This window comes from Trichophyton rubrum (genome assembly GCF_000151425.1).
Source record: "Trichophyton rubrum CBS 118892 genomic scaffold supercont2.8, whole genome shotgun sequence".
In the NCBI taxonomy this organism is placed as follows: domain Eukaryota; kingdom Fungi; phylum Ascomycota; class Eurotiomycetes; order Onygenales; family Arthrodermataceae; genus Trichophyton; species Trichophyton rubrum.
The window spans coordinates 519,850-537,272 of NW_003456421.1; the positions used below are offsets into that span (position 1 = coordinate 519,850).

General features: G+C 53.1%; 6 protein-coding genes across 8 annotated transcripts; 3 read left to right on the forward strand and 3 right to left on the reverse strand.

The window, feature by feature from the left end:
- Positions 1 to 22: 22 nt before the first annotated feature.
- Positions 23 to 1,581, reverse strand: TERG_06707 (arginase). 3 transcript variants are annotated; one of them, XM_003232668.2, is made up of 3 exons: positions 1,221 to 1,581; positions 562 to 1,151; positions 23 to 486 (listed from the first exon to the last, which is right to left on the reverse strand). In XM_003232668.2, the coding sequence occupies exons 1-3, from the start codon at positions 1,308 to 1,310 to the stop codon at positions 183 to 185; spliced, it is 984 nt and encodes a 327-aa protein (XP_003232716.1). In that variant the 5' UTR covers positions 1,311 to 1,581; the 3' UTR covers positions 23 to 182. The 3 variants fall into 3 exon arrangements, with proteins under 3 accessions (XP_003232716.1, XP_047607020.1, XP_047607019.1); XM_047750268.1 differs by having other exon boundaries at positions 23 to 1,151; XM_047750267.1 differs by having other exon boundaries at positions 562 to 1,581.
- Positions 1,582 to 1,831: 250 nt separating this feature from the next.
- TERG_06708 (aspartyl/glutamyl-tRNA(Asn/Gln) amidotransferase, B subunit) lies at positions 1,832 to 3,860 on the reverse strand (the record flags this gene model as incomplete). Its single annotated transcript, XM_003232669.1, has 4 exons — positions 1,832 to 3,087; positions 3,164 to 3,305; positions 3,376 to 3,452; positions 3,533 to 3,860. The coding sequence occupies 4 exons, from the start codon at positions 3,858 to 3,860 to the stop codon at positions 1,832 to 1,834; spliced, it is 1,803 nt and encodes a 600-aa protein (XP_003232717.1).
- Positions 3,861 to 5,428: 1,568 nt separating this feature from the next.
- TERG_06709 (uncharacterized protein) lies at positions 5,429 to 7,737 on the forward strand (the record flags this gene model as incomplete). The annotated part of the gene is made up of 3 exons (XM_003232670.2): positions 5,429 to 7,181; positions 7,244 to 7,631; positions 7,698 to 7,737. The coding sequence occupies exons 1-3, from the start codon at positions 5,924 to 5,926 to the stop codon at positions 7,735 to 7,737; spliced, it is 1,686 nt and encodes a 561-aa protein (XP_003232718.1). The 5' UTR covers positions 5,429 to 5,923.
- Positions 7,738 to 8,983: 1,246 nt separating this feature from the next.
- TERG_06710 (uncharacterized protein) lies at positions 8,984 to 11,622 on the reverse strand (the record flags this gene model as incomplete). The annotated part of the gene is made up of 2 exons (XM_003232671.1): positions 8,984 to 11,372; positions 11,450 to 11,622. The coding sequence occupies 2 exons, from the start codon at positions 11,620 to 11,622 to the stop codon at positions 8,984 to 8,986; spliced, it is 2,562 nt and encodes an 853-aa protein (XP_003232719.1).
- Positions 11,623 to 13,083: 1,461 nt separating this feature from the next.
- TERG_06711 (uncharacterized protein) lies at positions 13,084 to 15,501 on the forward strand (the record flags this gene model as incomplete). Its single annotated transcript, XM_003232672.2, has 1 exon — positions 13,084 to 15,501. The coding sequence occupies one exon, from the start codon at positions 13,084 to 13,086 to the stop codon at positions 15,499 to 15,501; it is 2,418 nt and encodes an 805-aa protein (XP_003232720.2).
- Positions 15,502 to 15,725: 224 nt separating this feature from the next.
- TERG_06712 (uncharacterized protein) lies at positions 15,726 to 16,716 on the forward strand (the record flags this gene model as incomplete). Its single annotated transcript, XM_003232673.1, has 2 exons — positions 15,726 to 16,069; positions 16,146 to 16,716. 2 exons carry the CDS (start codon positions 15,726 to 15,728, stop codon positions 16,714 to 16,716), a joined length of 915 nt encoding a protein of 304 aa, XP_003232721.1.
- Positions 16,717 to 17,423: the final 707 nt, after the last annotated feature.

The window sequence follows — 17,423 nt, forward strand, 5'->3', positions numbered from 1 at the left end:
GCCCAGCCACCGCCGGCCACCGCCATCACCAGGCCAACGGGTTTCAGCTCATCTCATACTACTCCGTATGGAGACTGGCTACGGAGGTTACTTATAGACGGGGAATGTCAATGGAGAAAGCTAGATGTATTCTACTGGTGTATTGAGTATTATCTATATCGTCTCGTCGTGAATCATACAGGCTAGAGCAGGGTGTCGCCCAGGGCGCAGCGGACGAGCGAGCAGCCGGCGCGGACGGTCTCGCTGGCGCCCATCGAGGCCAGGCTGGGGTTGACCTCGACCAGGTCCATGGCGATCAGGTTGCCGGTGGCGTGGATGCACTCGGCGATGAAGTCGCCCTCGCGCAGGGTCAGGCCGCCGCGGACGGGCGTGCCGGTGCTGGGCGCCCACTGGGGGTCGAGGGCGTCGACGTCGAAGGACAGATGGATAGGGGTGTCGTTGCCGATGTGGGCGAGGGCCATCTCGACGACGCGGCCGATGCCGTGGCTGCAGGTCAGTTAGCAAAAGGATCGTTGTTGTTGTTGTTGTTGGAGGAGGAGGAAGCAGGGAGGAGTGACTGACCGGTCGACGTCGTGCATGCTAAAGGCCTTGATGCCGTGCTCGCGCAGCGTCTGCTTCTCGGCACGGTCGACGTCTCGCAGGGCAATATAGACCAGCTTCCTGGTGCTGATCAAGTGGTCCTTGGTCAGCCAGCCGAAGACGTCCTCGCGCTCGTCCTTGGCCAGTCCCGTCAGGAACGACACCGGCATGCCGTGGACGTTGCCGCTCTCGCTCTCCTCTGGGCGGTTCAGGTCAGCGTGGGCGTCGACCCAGATCACCGCCATCTCACGTCCGAGGCGCTCGCGGATGGCCCTGGCGGTGCCCGAGACGGTGCCGATCGCGATCGAGTGGTCGCCGCCCAGCGTCAGCACCATCTTGCCGTCGCGGGCGTGCTCGTAGACCTGCTCGCTCAGCCGCCGGGTCACCGCAGAGACGGTCCGGGGCTTGATCATGTTGCGGTATCGCGGGTCCTCGCTCTCGGCGGGCTTCAGGTCGGCGTAGTCGTGCACTTTGCTGTCGAAGTCGACCTTGTAGCCGAGCTCGTCGCGCACCTGGTCCAGCAAGCCGGCCTCCAGCAGCGCCGTCGGGCCCGCATCTACACCGGCTTTGGGCTGTGTCATTTTCTGTCAGTCCAAGGTCACACTCACTGAATTATCCCGGGGAGAGAGTTGGGGACCTACCTGGCCGTCGGAAAAGCCCACGGCGACGACGCCCAGCTCCTGCGGCCGGGAGAGGAACTTCTGCGTGATGGTCGTGGTAGGGGAAGTCATCTTTGCTGGCTGTCCGTGTGTCGTCTGCAGTCTGGCTGTCCGCTTGATGTGTGTTGCTGCTCGCAGTCGTCCAGATCGCAGGCGCTGGCTTCTTTATATAGACGAGAACCGGATACTCTCGGCGGCCCACCGAACAGGAAAAAAATCAAGAGAAGGGCGTAGAAGGGCTTGCGGGCTCAGTCTCTGTCTGTCTCGTCTGTCCTCGTCTCCGGGATCAAGGGGAGCAGCGCAGCAGGTGGTTGGTTGCGCTGTGCCTTCTCGCCGGCTGAAGATGCTCTTAGGGGCGACGCATTCCCCTAAGTACATGTTTTGGAGAGAAGAGGAGACGCTGCAGGCGCTAGGGCAGGGCGATGGGCCGCCTCGTTTCCCGTCTCACGGCCTTTGTCTTTGCTTTTTTTTTTCTTTTTCTCCGGGTTTTTCTTCCGGTGGTGGCGGATGTTTGGCTTAGATGCCATTGGTACGGGGGGGTCAGCGCCGGCGGAGGACCGTATATCCATATATATATCACGACGACGGTGATATCAGAGTAGAGAGAGAACAGCCTGCTCTGCGCGCTGGGCCTCGACCCGACCCTGCTCGCCCATGCGCTTGATCTGGCCGACGAAGAAGCCGACCTTGCCCTGCTGTCCCTGCCGGATCTGCTCGACCATCTGCGGGTGCTGGGCCATCACAGTCCGCGCCATCGCCAGGTACTCCTCCTGCGACAGCGGACGCAGCAGCAAGCCGTCCTGCTCGACCATCTGCTGCACCGTCCGCCCGCCGTGCTCGCCCGCAAAGACCGTCGCCAGCAGCGTTTTGGCCGTGCTGCCCGTAATCTGCCTCGTCCCGACCAGATGCACAATCGCCGCCAGGCTCGCGGCCGGCACTCGCTCGCTGTCCCAGCTTGCGTCTGCCCGGCTGAACAGGCCTCCGAGCTCGTGCAGCACCCAGTTGCCTACCGTCTTGCCCGTTGCCGTGGATTTTGCGCCGTTGTTGTTGTTGTTGTTGTTGTTGTTGACGTCGGCCTTTTGGAGCAAGTATAGCTCGTCGACCGCATCAAGATAATACTCTAGCCGGGCACAGTCGTCGAGCTCGAGCAGCGGCTTTGCATCCTCCATTGTCAGCATGTACTGCGGCTCCTCCGTCAGCATCCGCAGCAGCTCGTCCGGCGACGGCGGCATGCTCGTCCGCAGCGCCTCGACCAGCTGCTCCCCTACCACTACCGGCGCAATGTCTGGGTCCGGCATGTATCGATAATCCACTGACCCTTCTTTCTCCCGTAGCCTCCTAGTTTCTATGCTCCCGATCGTCCAGCCGCGGGTCTCGCCGTCGATCTTCCCTCCGCCTTTCAGCACCGCGATCTGGCGGTCTCGCTCGGCCACGACAGCGTCCTCGACTGCCTTGAAACTGCTCAGGTTCTTGATCTCCGTCCGCTGGCCCAATTCAGCTGTGTTTGTGTCTCCTGTCCGTCTGACAGATACGTTGACATCGGCACGTAGACCGCCCATTTCCATGCCTGTGTTGACTGCACCGCAGGACTGCAGGATGGCCTGGATCTTTCGTACGCAGGCGGCCGCCGTGGCTGGCGAGTGTATCTCCGGCAGCGTAATAATCTCGATCAGCGGGCGAGACACGCGGTTGAAGTCTAGCAACACTGCGTGTGAGGGCAGCTCCTGCGACTTCGCCGTGTCCTGTTCCATCTGTATCTGTTTGATCCCGACTCGCACCGCCTCGCCGTCTTCGGGGGCTATTCCATCGTGAGGATACAGCCAGAGTGTGCCTGCCTTTGCATACGGTTCTGGCAGTAATATCAGCTATCCATCTTCTCTACCAGTATTGTTCTGCCATCCATCAAGGAGAAGTAATAAGCCTACCGTAGTACTGCGTGATCTGATATCCGGCCGGCTGGTCCTGGTAGAAGTAATGCTTGCGGTCAAAGTGACTCACGCTCTGTATCTCACAGCCAAACGCAATGGCAGCTCGCAGGGCCGGTATCAACGTTGCTATCTGGAAGGACTGTCATTTGTAAAGTCAGGCATGACATACATCAATAAAACAAATGCAGAGTAAATAAGCTAATACTGACTGGTTGACTGCCGGGGAACGCGAGGTCGAACAGGGCAACGTTGGCATTCGGCGCATCCTCTTGAGCAGCAGAAGCCCCTACACAGTCAGTTCATCGCCCTTCATTTTTTATTTTTCCTCTCTCTTCTGCTAGCACTTCTTTATAGCTATTAACTCACTGGAAAACAGCTTGGAGTCCGTATCCAGCTGGGCGTGGACCTCAATGCCGACTGTCAACTCCCATCCTTCAACCTGCGTGCTCGCGCCCCTCGACTTTTTCTTTCCCTTTTCCTGCAGCCGTTTCGCCTTCGTCTCGTCCTTCAACTGCTTCCGCAACGGCACGAACGGTTTGGCATCACCGGCGATGCTGCTGGTCGCTGACTGGACATGCTGCGTGCTGAGTGGCCGTCTGCTTGGGGTCCAATGTCGAGCAGCCACGGCAGCTGGAGACAGGAACAGACGAGGGCGTAGCAGCCGAAGCCTGACCATCTGCAACTGCATCTGCATCTGCCTTTCTTCTTATCCTTCGTCTTTGTTGCCTTCGTCTTCGCCGGTGGCAGCTTGCGGTCGGGCAGCGCGTATGCTTTGGTAGCAGCGCAGGTTGGGCCACCACAGGCTCCCGCTGTCTATTCTTCCTCTTCTAATTGATCGAGCTGACGGACAGCTGGAAGCAAATGAAAATATTAATTAGAAGCAAATCCGTTGGCTGGTTTGGCTCTTTCTGCAGGGAAGAATTGCGGGTAAGTCGTGGATTCGATTTTCCGTGGCTTTGGATTTGGCCGTCGTTGCTTTTTCTCGGCCATCTCGATAGTCACTCGCATCCACCACAATAATAATAGTAAATGCTAATGATGATAATAAACAACCTCCGTCAAGCCGACTGATCTGGTCGGATATTTCTTGACAGCGAGGAGCGCCAGTGCCAGAGCAGAGGAAGAAGCAAAGAAAAGCCACTGCCAGCGCCTCTGTCTGTGTAATACGGGCCAATATCAGACTGCCATTCGCTGGCCGGGGTCGCAGGAGGACGAAGGACGGCAGACTTTGCCCTTGATCGTCTGCGTGCAGGCTGCCCATCAAGTTAATAATAGCCCAGTGCTCTGTAGAAAAGTTGGATCCCTTCTTCTTATCCCTCAGAGTTGGACGGTTGTGTGTCTCTGTACTTCGTGATATCCGTCCTAAGGCCGTCAACCGACGGACTGATGTTTCACCATCAATATTGATCCTTTGGGTCTTTGAGTAGCATTCCCTTTTGCTGTATATCTGTATCCCTTCCGGTCTGTATCTGCCTGTTTGTACTCCGTCCTGACCCTGCATCCCTGGCTGCCACCGTATTGATAGACACCGCTCCAGATGACTTCCATATGATAAGCAGATGATGGACGCAGCAGAATCTACTTTCGATGATGGTTAGTAACAGTGCAGAAGTCACTAAGCAAGCCACAGAGCATGGGCATGTCCAAGGGTCCGAAGCAGCTAACTTGCCTCTGGCTGGCCCCCAGGCGAATCATCGTCCTCCTGCCCCGGACAGGCTTGGGTAGAAATCACCTTGATCCTGGGGAAGTAAGGGAGAGTAAGGTCACTCACTCCCTCGCTCTTCGTTATACGGCCCTCCGTTTGAACTAGCGAGAGAGAGTCGATAGATGAAACCTTTTCATCTGATGTGACAAGTCACTGGCCGGCATGGGACTTGAAGCTGAATCCGCATCCATGAGAGAAAGCCCTGAAGCCGTGAAGCCGAGGATACTCCCACACACTGTAGATATGTAGTTTGACTCGGTCCAGATCCCTCGAGATGAGCGGTATCTCGACTTCTGCTGTTCTTGTTTCATCTCTTGTTGGCTGTCTGGCTGGCTGGCTGCGTTGGTCTCACGGCATCAAGGCTGGTCGTTTGACATCCCCAGGTCATTGGCAGCGCTTTCAGTATTTGCTTCTTCTCTCCGTCTTCTTCTTCTTCTTCTTCTTCTTCTTCTCGTCTTCGTCTTCTTTTCTTTTTCTGCTCGTCTTTTCTATCCGTCGTCATCGCACACAAGGGCAGAGTCGCAGCCCTCCATGAGACGCCCGCATGCCCGCCATCTAACCGTGTCGATCGGGCCCAGGGGTGTTTCATCGCACTATTGAACCTGGCCAGGTTGGATAGAATATATTAACCTCGTCGTCTATCGTCTATTTATCGAGTGACTATTGTCTGTCTGTCTGTCTGCTGGCCGTCTATATATCTACCAAGTGCTGGCCGCTTCACGGTAGAACAAAACCGCACGTCGACTCGCATCTCAGCTATCACTGCGCTTAACCTGCCGTCAGCGAAAGGAATAAATTATCTTCAAGAGTGACATCTGCTTACGCCTGCCCTGCCTGCTGCCGTCCTGTCATCGCCTGACTTGACGCTGCCTTGGTCTTTCGCCTGCTCGTGGCTGCTTCTACTTCGCCGTGACCAGCTTTGTGAGACGCTGCCAGCCAAATTTGACCGCGGCGGCTATAACTAGTTGTTTACTAGACGGCGGGCTGTACCGCCCTATATCCCAGATCTATAACCAGATATCCCCGGCCTAGGCGGCTGTACGATCTATAAGATGGCGCCGGGGAAGAGCAAGAAGTCGAAGAAGGCCTCCATCGTGCCCCTGCAGCCTCCTCCTCCTCCTCCTCCGCCGCCGGCGGTGTCAGGCTCGTCGCTGGACTTCTCCTATGCCATCCCAGAAGCCGAGCTGGCGCCAGACCACCACGGCTACAGCATATTCAACGAGCCCCTGGATGCGCCGTACGAGGAGGACAAGGAGTTTGCTGCCTCGTCTTCCTCTGCCGCTGCCCGGCGACGAGCGGCCAGCAGAGCAAGCGAGCCCGCCGTCGCTCTCCCGGCCACCGCTGCGCCCATATCTACTTCAATACCCGCTGCCTCGATACCAACATCTATACCCGCGCCACCACCTATATCTACGTCTGCAGCTCCCATAGAGCCGGCAGCAGCAGTCTTCTCATACCTCGATCACCCGCTGGACGAGCAGATGCAGATGAAGCCCCCGTCGTTGCATTCTAGAAAGGCCTCCGAACCCGTCCTGCCCAGGGCTCCGCGGCCAAAGGACCATACCCGCAAGGCCAGTCTCTCCCAGCTGCTCAGGACGGTCTCGGGAGGATCTTCTTCTACGGCCAAGGATAAAGAAAAGGACAAAGAAAGAGACCTCAGCCCGAGCCGGTCGTCGTCGGCGTCAAAGGAGTCTGAATATCAGCCCATCACTCCTCCAGACATGCTGTTCGACCCTATCAACCTCAACATCCCGGGGACCAAGGGCATGTCAAAGTCCCATATGGCCGGCTCTTACATGACGGACTCAGAGAGCCTGCTCGAGGGGCCTACTTCCGCTGCTCCGGCCTTCATGAGCTTCTCTCACCCGGAATCTTTCTACATGCCAAAGAGCATGCTCTCATACTCCATGGCTCCCCCACCTCCCACCAAGCAGCAGCAACAGCAGCAGCAGCAGCATTCTGATAGAGCGCCGGCAACTGAAGCCTCCAGACGACGCTCCCAGGTCTCAGTTCCCGAACAGTTTGAATGGGCTACTACACCCGAGACACCCCACCATGTATACCGCAAGTTCGAGCGGCTGAACCACCGTGTGCTGCGGCATTTGCAGGAGGAGATAGCCCAGTTAGAAGACGATCTGCTCACCATTGATGATATCGAGGCTGCCCGGGCTGGTGCTTCGGGTTCTCGTGCTTCTTCACGGCAGAAACAGCTGGCTGCGAAGTACCGCGACCAGATACAGGACCACTCTGTCCTTCGGAATAAACGGACAGACCTTCTCGACAAGGTCATTCTCAAGACCGACCAATACAGTATGTTCCGCTAGTTATCTTATCTTACGCGCACACAACTCAGAATGCTAACAACTTCATAGATCGGGCTCTGTGCTCTTTTTCCAAAGTGATCAAGAATCTCCCAGCTGCATCAGACGATGATATCGATGCATACAGGGCCTTCCTACGCTCGCCTGCAGGCGCATCTACCAAGAGCGAGAGAAAACTACTAGACCAGCGATCCGACCTGGTTACCATGGCCCCTCGCCCTGCCAGCGCACTGCATTCGAACCCCCTCTATTCCACCGTGGCTGCTATATTCGCCGCCATCCTCTTCCCCTTGCTCGCCTTCGGAGCCATCACCGAATTCTTCGGACGTATTGTCGTCGTCTCCTTTGTCGCGGGTTCGTTTGCCTGGTGGGCGTCAAACGGACCTCCAGGCCATGACTATCTCATTGAGCCACAGGATGGCTGGAAGTGCGCTGTCATGTAAGTCATTCTTTTTTTATCTCCTTTCTTTGATAACCAGTTACTAATACTAATACCTACGAACAGTTACTTCGGCTTCATGACTATCGCAGCACTCCTGCTTTGATGCCTTCATATTCCTCTTTTCTATCAAAAAAAAAAAAAAAAAACCCTCAGCATCAACTACTTATACCCTTCCTCGTCCCTAGACTTCGCAGGTTCGACTTCTAGGATGCATTCATTGGGATATCTCATGTTCATCTTTCTTCTTGGTTCTCACAAAAAAAAAAAACTCCTTTTTCCTACCATTTCGGTCTGTCTATTTCATGTACGGTTCTATGTTTTTGACGATGTTATGATTTCAGGAACTTAAAAAAGGGGGCTTCTTCCTTTCTTTTCATCCTGCGCCGTAATTGATAATGATCTTATCCTTCTCTTACTATGGGCGACCTTCTTCCTCCTGTTTTGAATGCACGGCTTAAGAGTTTCATCACCCTGTTTCTAAACAAGCAACCCTCGCAAGAAGTACTTCCGCTCGTCCCATAAGACAAGGGTATTTTTTCTACCTTATTTACCTATGTATTAACCAGCTTGTTTTCTACTATGAATATGCCTCATATCTCTTACCAGTCGTTTATATGAAACTATCAGGGATGAGGTAGGTCTATGCAGTGTTACAGTGCAAGCCTTTGTTTGCGCGAATAGATAGACAAGCAGAAGAACCTGAGATATTTCTTTTGCATTAATCGCATTAATTAGAAATACTTCATATCCCTTCAAAATACACATGGAGAACATAAGTAAATACGAGTCGATTCACCTTGATTTAAGGGCTCGTAAAAGGCAAAGAAAGCAAGTACATATATCAAATGGGGGAAAACACCGGGTCAAAAGCCATCTTCAGAGAACATTCCACTATATAGTCCAGCCAGCCCATTTAGCATAAGTAACAATCAAGCAAGCCCTTGGATGATCCTTTGTTGTTCTCAACCTTTGCTTTCCTTTTATTTATGTGTGAGTGTGTGTGGAAAAGCCCATAGACTGGACTGATTAAAGATCCTTTTTGAATACCTCCATGCACCAGTGCAAAATAAAAGAACATAAAGCAGAAAAAGGACAACGAGTGATCTACTCGGATAATTAAGGTAGAAGAGAGATGGAAGGATAGACAAAGCAGGATAGGGGGTGAACGAGGCATAGATGGTCTGTTGATACATTGGCGAATAGGGACGTGGTTGTCGGTAGGTATCTTTTTCCCTGCAAGCTTAAATTTACAGGAAGGCCTAACTGCCAGGGGTAGGAAAGATAGGGTGGAAGATAGAGCAACCTTATTGAGGCCATCAAAGTGTAAACTTTGCACCAGCTTGTAAGATCTACTTTGATGGTCCAGGGGTAGCCATGGGAACCCCATTTGGCTGGCCGTTGGGCTGCATTGGCTGAGGTGAGGCAACGGCTTGAGCGCGACCGTCTAGCAGTTGCATTTTGTTCCGGTCCATGATCGCCGCCTGTTCAGCGGCTGACCGGGGATATGGTATACCTGGAGAAGCCTTTGCATATGGAGAGTGTATCTGGCTCGCCTGGCCCGGGGGGTAGTTCGCGTAAGGCATGGGTTGTGGTGTCTGCTGCTGGAAGTACCGTGGCTGGGCAGGATGACCAGTTGGTGAGTTTAGGTAAGATGTTCGCTGTGGTGATTGATTATAACCATGTGGTGACTGCGGCATTCTCTGAGCCGTAGCAGCGTGGTTAAGCTGTGGCTGATGGATAGGTTGATGGTATGCGACTTGGGGTGTACGATGGGGGTATGGTTGGGTTGGAGTTTGTGCAGGGGAGGCCCGTCTTTGCGGGTAAGGAGGTACACCATTGGATGCAGGTCGCTGGAACTGCTGGAGCATTGCACTTCTGCTGTAAGGGGGAGATGCTGCCGCCGGCTGTTGGTATGGGGGCTGCATGTATCCTTGCCGTTGACCGGTTGGCGGATGCTGCGCGTACGGCTGGGGGTTTACGGGTTGGTAGTGTCCGGGAGGTGGCGGGGGTGGTCTCCCTGCGTACCCCTGAGGGGGAACCTGTTGATAATTTACTGGCATATGTTTTTGGCGAGTGGCATGTTGTCGTTGGTAAGGTGCCGGCGCTGCCGGGGTCTGGTAGGCAGCTGGTCGGCCCTGGGGGGCCTGACCATGGGCATGGCCTCGAGAATTTACCAGATTTTGTTGGATTTGCGCAGCCTGTTTTTGTTGCTTGGTAAAGTCATCATCATCCAGGGTACCTGGGTAATCGGCGCCGTCAAGGAGAATCTTCTTGCTCAGGTTCAATTCTGCGAGTTGCTCTCCCGTCAACTTCGACACTGCGTATGGAGGCAAAGTAGACACCAGAGCCGACAAGCTAGACTTTAATGTTTCGTATATGCTGTACTCTGCATCGGACGGAGTGGACGTTGAGTCTTGGTTTGGTAATGTCCCATTGCTTTGGTCGGTCGCTCTATTATCCGGTGACTGCTGCGAGAGGTTTCGGAGTTGGCGGTACGAGTTTAATGTCTGTAGCAGATCTGATATATCATCCAATATTTCTCCAATATCGCCCTGGGCCTTCTTCTCCTTATCCTTGTCGCTCTCAGCTTCTTTAGAGTCTGTTGCTTTATCCACATACGTTGTATCTGGCTTGAAGGATTGGACAGCTTCAGATAAGGTTTCCTCATCCAACAATTGGGGGTCCAACACTTGATCCAGAGTTGGACGGGATTTTGGGGACGCTGGAGAGTCTTCGTCGTTGTGCTCGGAGCTAAACAGAACATTCATGCGACGAGCTCCTGACTTCTCCCACCAAGCTTGATATTTGGCAGCCCGAGGAGCGACTGCGCCTGAGCTATCAAAGGACGGGGCGAATGAAGAGTAGATTGCATGAAAGAGAGATTTGTCTTCTTTTGAGAATTTCTCCTTCTCGATGGCTTCCTGTCTTGGCACGCGGCGAGCATTATCCGATAGTAGGGGATTCTCATAGCCATAGTTTAACCAGGAACCGGATGGTAGGGATATTTGGCTGTAAGCTTTTCTCCCCAAAAGCTTGCTAGGTAACGATGAAACGGCTTCGAGGGGATCTAGCCATTCAACGACGGTTGAACCACTTTCTGCAGGGCGTTTCTGAGGCCGTTCTAGAACAGGGAGATTTGGCCGTGGTGCAAATACCTCCCCGATTGTCCTTGTTCGGGCCCGCGATTCATCCATGTGAGAAGGATTGAAGGGAACAATCTTAGTAACTATTATCCCCTTTGGAAGCGCGGTTTCATTGATAGGTAAATCGGATTTCTGCACACTCGAGAATATCTGTCTTCCATGAGGAGTATTATCCACGAGAGCCAAAGCCAGCCGATCGTTACGAGAATTGCCGGCCAGTAGTTCAGGCGAGTCCTCAACCTTTGCTGGTTTGATCGAAGTGGTAGATAGCGATGTTTGGGGAAAATTTTTCAGGACCAGCCTATTTAGCTCCTTTCTGAAAGCGTTTGCACGACTGGAGGACTCATTGGGCGAGGCCTGTGTAGTTGACCGACGAGTCTTGCTATCGTGTCGAGACTCTGCGACAAACGAGTTGATAGACTGTTCGACATCATGAAGAAAAGGTTCAAGGGAATTGTAGTATGACTTTTCAATTCGATACTGGACGGATTGTTGTTCGACAGCCGTCTTGGATCGTTTTACTCGCTTGTTTTCAGGCTCTCCGGTGGGTACATGGGCAAGTGGACGACTTAAAATCCCAAGATCAGAGTCATGTCTAGAATATGTATGTTAGAAATGCGACTAGAATAAAAGGTAAAAGTGTGAGAGGCCGCAGGATGGTCAACATCTTACTTTGACAGAACCACGAGAAGATCTTTGAGAGTATCGGGAAACGCAGATTCGCCGCTTCCAGACGTAGATGCAGTCCCGTCTGCGTCTCCTTCTGCTGTTGTTTCGCGTTTTCGCTTCGAGGGTGCCGGAGTGACTGACGACGCCCCAGGGCTTTGGACTGGGTTCCCATTCATTTCGACAGTTTCTTCGTCAGCGTTTCTTTTTATTCCACCTCAATATATCATCCACTATGCGAGCCGAAAGTGAGAGCACAGCTAAATCACGCGCGGTCGACGTTTTCTCCAATTGCGAGAGAGGCGCTTCCTGCATGAATCGAGAAGGCTGATAGCGAGAAAACGCCAGGAAAAGCAGTCCGGATAAAACCCCCTCCAGGCCTTACGCTTGAAGGCTTTTTTTTCTTCGAGCTCACAACCAACTGGGCCTGAATCCGAGTAGAGGACAGCGACAGACAGCTCTTGCTACCCTGTCGCGCAGTTAGCTTCAGCAGCAGGACGGAGACGGGCGATGATGCAGAACGGCCTACCGGTAGGAAAGCAAGCAGTCCGCCACCAAAAGGAAAACTAGAAGCGCGTCCAGGAAGTCGTTCGGGGTGCAGGCAGAACCACCATGCAGCTCGTCCGTCGTCTCCGCCGTCCCTAGGTCGCTCGAACAATCCCGCTGTCGGCCAGGAGTCTCAGAGATGCTGCTGAGACGAAACGAAATGCCGCCAAAACTGCTTTCTGCGTCTTCTTTTTTTCAAACTTCGCGATCCCAAATTCCTTCTTTGGGGAGTAATCACGTGATGTGATGACTCAGCAGGACGTCCTCCAAGGCGGGAAGAACATCGCGAAGGTTTTTATTTTTTGATATTCGAATTCGACGGCAACATTCGATTTTGATATTGATCCAGACATCCCTTGACGGCGATTTAACGTCTTGCCGACTACCGTGTCTGGTGCCTTCGATGTAACATGTTTTTGCAGACAGGCTGCTGACTTCTCTCCCAATTAAAGCTACGGACCCATCCCCAGAGGAGCTGTTATATGTCCTCTCTCCGCCGGTATGCCTGCCAAAGACTTGCAGTATCATTGATATCCCCGTGTCTTTTTCAGACACCTGTGCTGCAGCATGTCAAGGTGCGTTTTCTGTTATATGCTTTTTTCGTTACGGGATAACTCCGCTGACAAGATGCCGTTTAGCCGGCTACCCTAACTCAGACGCTATGCACTGCCCATCAGCCTGGTGTTTCTGGGATTGCGCACACAGTCTATCCTTCTCCTGAGCTTCCGACCCTTCCAGCGGAGACGAAGCCACCTGAGGTCTATCCACCGTCCCCCAAAGTTCTCCTTTTGGCTCTACACCGGATTCAGGCGGGGACCTATACTTCAGCTGGTGATAGAGGTCTACTATCAAGCCTGACTGAGAAGTCTGCGGAAAAGGAGAAAATAATTTCAAAACTGGAGGCTAACTTAAATGCGACCTGTTCTGTACGCATTGAATATTCGCTCCTGGTTGCAAGATATCTGCATCAGATATACCCATTGCTAAGGACAGATGTGACTAGAGGGAGTGATTTAGATAAGGCTCTTCTCACGGTGTTTGACGATGATGCATTGGCATATTTGTCCAAGAGAGGGTATTCTGCGGGCGATGTGATGGCCTGGGCATGGGTACTGGCTACACCAGATGCATATCTGGCTGCCATGCGGTACCATAGGTTGACAGTGGAGGCTGCAGTACCCGTGTTTGTTCTTATGTTCCTCCTGCGGCGGGTTGATATCGACGAACCCAGTTTCAAACTCCTCTTAGAGCAATGTCGAAGGCTATTGAATTCCATGGTTCAGGATGATCTCTCATCTACACCCAAAGATCCAGGGCCTGATACCTCCTCGACACCAGTGCAGAATGTAAAGGGAGACTCTGCTCTGGCGATGACCATCCTTGTTCGACTAGCCAACTTGGCACGCAATGTTGCTCCCAGGGCTCTGATCAACATAGCGGAAATGTTCACAACTTCGTTTGCTCGTCTAACATCAACCAAGGACCTGGATAAACTTGGTCCTAAAAAGGCGCGCCGAATAACAGAGCTTTACAGCAAATTTATCCAACGTTTGGCAGGGTGGTGCCGAGTAGAACCGTATCATTCGGCTAAATTACAGCAAAGGGCCGTATTCCACATACTACGAGAGATGGAAACTTACAACCCACCCCTCCCAGTCAACAAGGCGAGTTATCAGGCGATTACGCAGATTCTGCTTGCCTCCAAAATGACGAAAGCAGAAAGACAGTGGGATAGCTTCAAAGCAGTTTCCTGGCCTCCGTGGAAGGAAGACAGGCTCGGAATCGACGCTGAAAAGACTGAGGGAAGCAAAAGCAAGGCAATGGAGTCTATGGCTCATATGCAGCAGGCCGGCTATCGCTTTGCTGAATGGGATAGAGCGGCGTCTGTTGTAGCCGGTTGGGACACAGACGGAACACCGACAATTCAAAAGAGAACCAGACTTCCAGATTCAAGTTGGCAGCTTTCAGAAGAGAACCAATCTCCCTCAGAACCACTTGTCTGGGCTGCCCGCATTCGCGCAACTAGAACGCTCCGAGAAGCCTGGGCATGCTACGTCTCTTCTCAGCAGCAGAATATTTGTCTCACCGAACAGATCATCCATGAAATAGTGGAAAAACTTATCGCGTCAGAGAGAACCCGCGGGCAAATCAAGCAACTGGAGCAGTTTGGATCTCAAGTGTCTACTTTTACTCCATCTGATGGTGGTAAAGAAGTGCATCCCGAGCCAACTTCACCGCGCGATCTTATATATGTACCTTCTGAGCCACCGAGTCTACCTGAGTTTTTACAACAGACGTTTTCACGGGATTTTCCACTACCGGATAAAGTGCTTGTCTTGATCCTTCGACATACTTCCTCCTTAAAGCAGGGACTGGATTATATCAATCACAGTAACCTTAGTAAGGATCAGATTTATGCATTGTTTAGCCCTTCCTCCCAGCAAGGCAAAGAAAGGCTTGGGGTGCTGAGCTCCATCCACGATGCCACCTTTTCTGCTGTCATCCGGTTCCTATGTAGGTGTGCTTCACACAGTACCGTGAATCGGATTGCAGACCGGATAGAAGCTCTGAATGCCATGTTCCCGATTATCTTGCCACGATATTCGGACTTGGAGCCCAACCAAGGCCGTGCCCTTGCTCATGCTGTTTTTCTCATGGAGCAACGGAGACCCCGATACATGTCTGCCTGGCATAACCTTCTCAAGGCTGTGGCTATCGGCAGTCGGCCGTTTCACAATTTTCACAGGCTCGGACTCGCTCCAGGAGTGAACCGAGTCTTTGCTTGGGAAGAGACGCTAAGACTGGTTGAATACATGAAGGCCAACTCCATAGCGCTAGACCTAAGGTGTATTCAGCTCATGTGTAATGGATTTGCAGGCCTGCTGCAAACCCTCCATCTCCACCCCAATGCTGTCAAGGCAGGGGGAAGAGCAATGTCCCATATCCTATCTCTAGGGCCTTCCCATGCAACACTGGACCGGCCTTTGACAACACAAACTCCAGATGAAATGGTAGAGCATGGCCTCTCACAGCTGAGATGCCAAATTAACCGATTTCTCCCACTGCACCGGGGACAGCAACCTACCAGAGTTCCGTCAGTTGACAATGCCACACTCTCTAACGGGGTGGTAATGCCATCTCCCTCCATTCTCCACTCGCTTATCCGGGCATTCGGGCGTGGCAGAGACCGACAAACCATCGTGGCTATCCTCCGTGTTCTCCAGGCGGAAGCCCATGAACTCAGGCGGGTGACCAACGAGCGGCGTGGGGGTCGCAGAATGCTTCGCCGGGCGATAGTTGCCTGCAGGGCTTTTCTTGAAAACGACCTGGCGGGCTCGAGAGATGACAGCGGAGGCTATCCGCAAGCCCATTGGCAAACTCATCCTCTCACCCAGGAGGCTCAACGCCTCGTGGACGGGACTGAGGCCATGGCTCCGTGGCCATCGGATGAAGAGGTTGATGCTTATATCCAGCACGAGATGCTGTATAACTACCACCACGACGAAGAGTAGACTTCATTCATGTATCAGTATCCAATGCAGCAGTATTAGTATCAACATCACGAATAATACCGATAACACTCGAATAACACTTAGTCTTCGGCGTCGGGCCAAGCGGCCGAAAGTAATAAGAAAAAAATGAACATAAATACAAACAGCCGAAGAATAAACACAACGTCACTCCATCAACATCCACATCAGCCTCTCTCCCCAGTAACATCTAACGTCAACGTACAATGGCTGCTGTTCGAGTATTCCGGCCGACCAGCCTCCGCCAGTTCCCCGTCGTCCAGATCCGCCGAAATGCAACGCTCGGCACCAGCGCGAACGGCGAAGTGATCAATGTGCAGCAGATTCCGGCACCAGGCGCCGGCCATATCAGAGTCCTGCTTCTGAACCGGCCCAAGGCCCGCAATGCGATCTCACGGCAGCTGCTGAACAGCCTGGGCAAGCACCTGGATGACATCAAGGCGGAACAGGGCAAGGGGCCGACGAGAGCGCTGGTCGTGGCGAGCAATGTCGATGCCTCGTTCTGCGCCGGAGCAGACTTGAAAGAGCGAGCCACCTTCACCAAGCAGGAGTGAGTTATAGCTTCATTTACTTTATAGTACAACTCGTCTTCCGTGAATTAGAGCCACCGGCTGACTACGGGATAGTACCGAGGCGTTCCTGGCTCAGCTGCGGCAGACGTTCGCCAACCTAGACGAGCTTCCGATCCCAACCATCTCAGCCATTTCTTCAATGGCGCTGGGAGGCGGACTGGAGCTGGCACTGTGCACTAAGCTACGAGTCTTTGGAAGCACCAGTGTTGTTGGACTGCCCGAGACTCGCCTTGCCATTATTCCTGGCGCAGGAGGCACGTACCGACTGCCACGACTTATCGGGAAGAACCACGCGCTGGACATGATCCTGACGGGACGGCGGGTCAGCGGCCCTGAAGCCTACTTCCTGGGCCTCTGCAACAGGCTGGTGGAGGTGACGCCCGAGGAGGCAGGGAAGCCGGGAGAAGCACGAGAGAAGGTTCTACGCGAAAGCATCAGGCTGGCGCAGGAGATTTGTGAAGGCGGACCGATTGCGCTTGGCCAGGCTCTGAAGGCGGTTGATGGATTCGAAAGAGGCGCAGAGGCAGAGAACGAGGCGTATCTTGGTGTCGTGGAGACGGAAGATCGGTTTGAGGCTCTGAAGGCGTTTGCCGAGAAGCGGAAGCCTTCGTTTAAGGGACGATGATTCGATAAAAGTTTGACTTGGCTATGCACCGCTGACCCGACGATGACGATGACGATGGTGATGGCTGAATTACGACGATGGCTTATGAATCTGTGTACAGCGAGGGCTGGCCTACATGCTTCCATGCTACACTGCTACGTGCACTAGTTATGTAACTGTAGGATGTACCTCTTTGTCACGGATGGGCTGGGTCGGATTTCATCACCATCTGGGGCCGAATGGACCATGTGATGTATATTAGAAGTGAACATCAGGCACATGGGATGGAGAATGTGCAGACTATGGGTGGTTCACAGTGGGCTTTCCATGGATGCAAGGCAGTTGTCTTCGGCAAGGAGAAGACAGGAGTTTGAATATGTGTGCTACTATCATCAAATAAACGGCAGCGTGTATCAAAAGCACCAGCGTTGGTTGGACATGCAGGCACCAACGTTTCCTGAGCCTCCTTTTAGCGACTCTCGTATTCTGATAAAACCGACTCGGAGCTTCCAGATGTTTGCTCGAAACTAGCTATCCTGCCTTCGGTCGATTCGAGTGCATGATCTATATCATGATCTATATCCGTCGAGGGCATCCTGCTCAGCCCTCTGACTCGCGTAGTAAAACTAGTTGACTAGTAGACCGTCGAGTTTGCCCTGGCAAGGCGGCCTTGTACGTATGATGGCATCGAGCATGAGATTCAGATTCTCTCGATGTTTGCTGTCCAC

Bases quoted from the DNA above. Each gene is read 5' to 3' on its own strand.
- TERG_06707 (XM_003232668.2), bottom strand. From the start codon at position 1,310: ATGACTTCCCCTACCACGACCATCACGCAGAAGTTCCTCTCCCGGCCG. The intron at 1,152-1,220 runs GTAGGTCCCCAA...AAAATGACACAG, and splicing joins TGGGCTTTTCCGACGGCCAG to CCCAAAGCCGGTGTAGATGC. The intron at 487-561 runs GTCAGTCACTCC...ACTGACCTGCAG, and splicing joins AGCATGCACGACGTCGACCG to CCACGGCATCGGCCGCGTCG.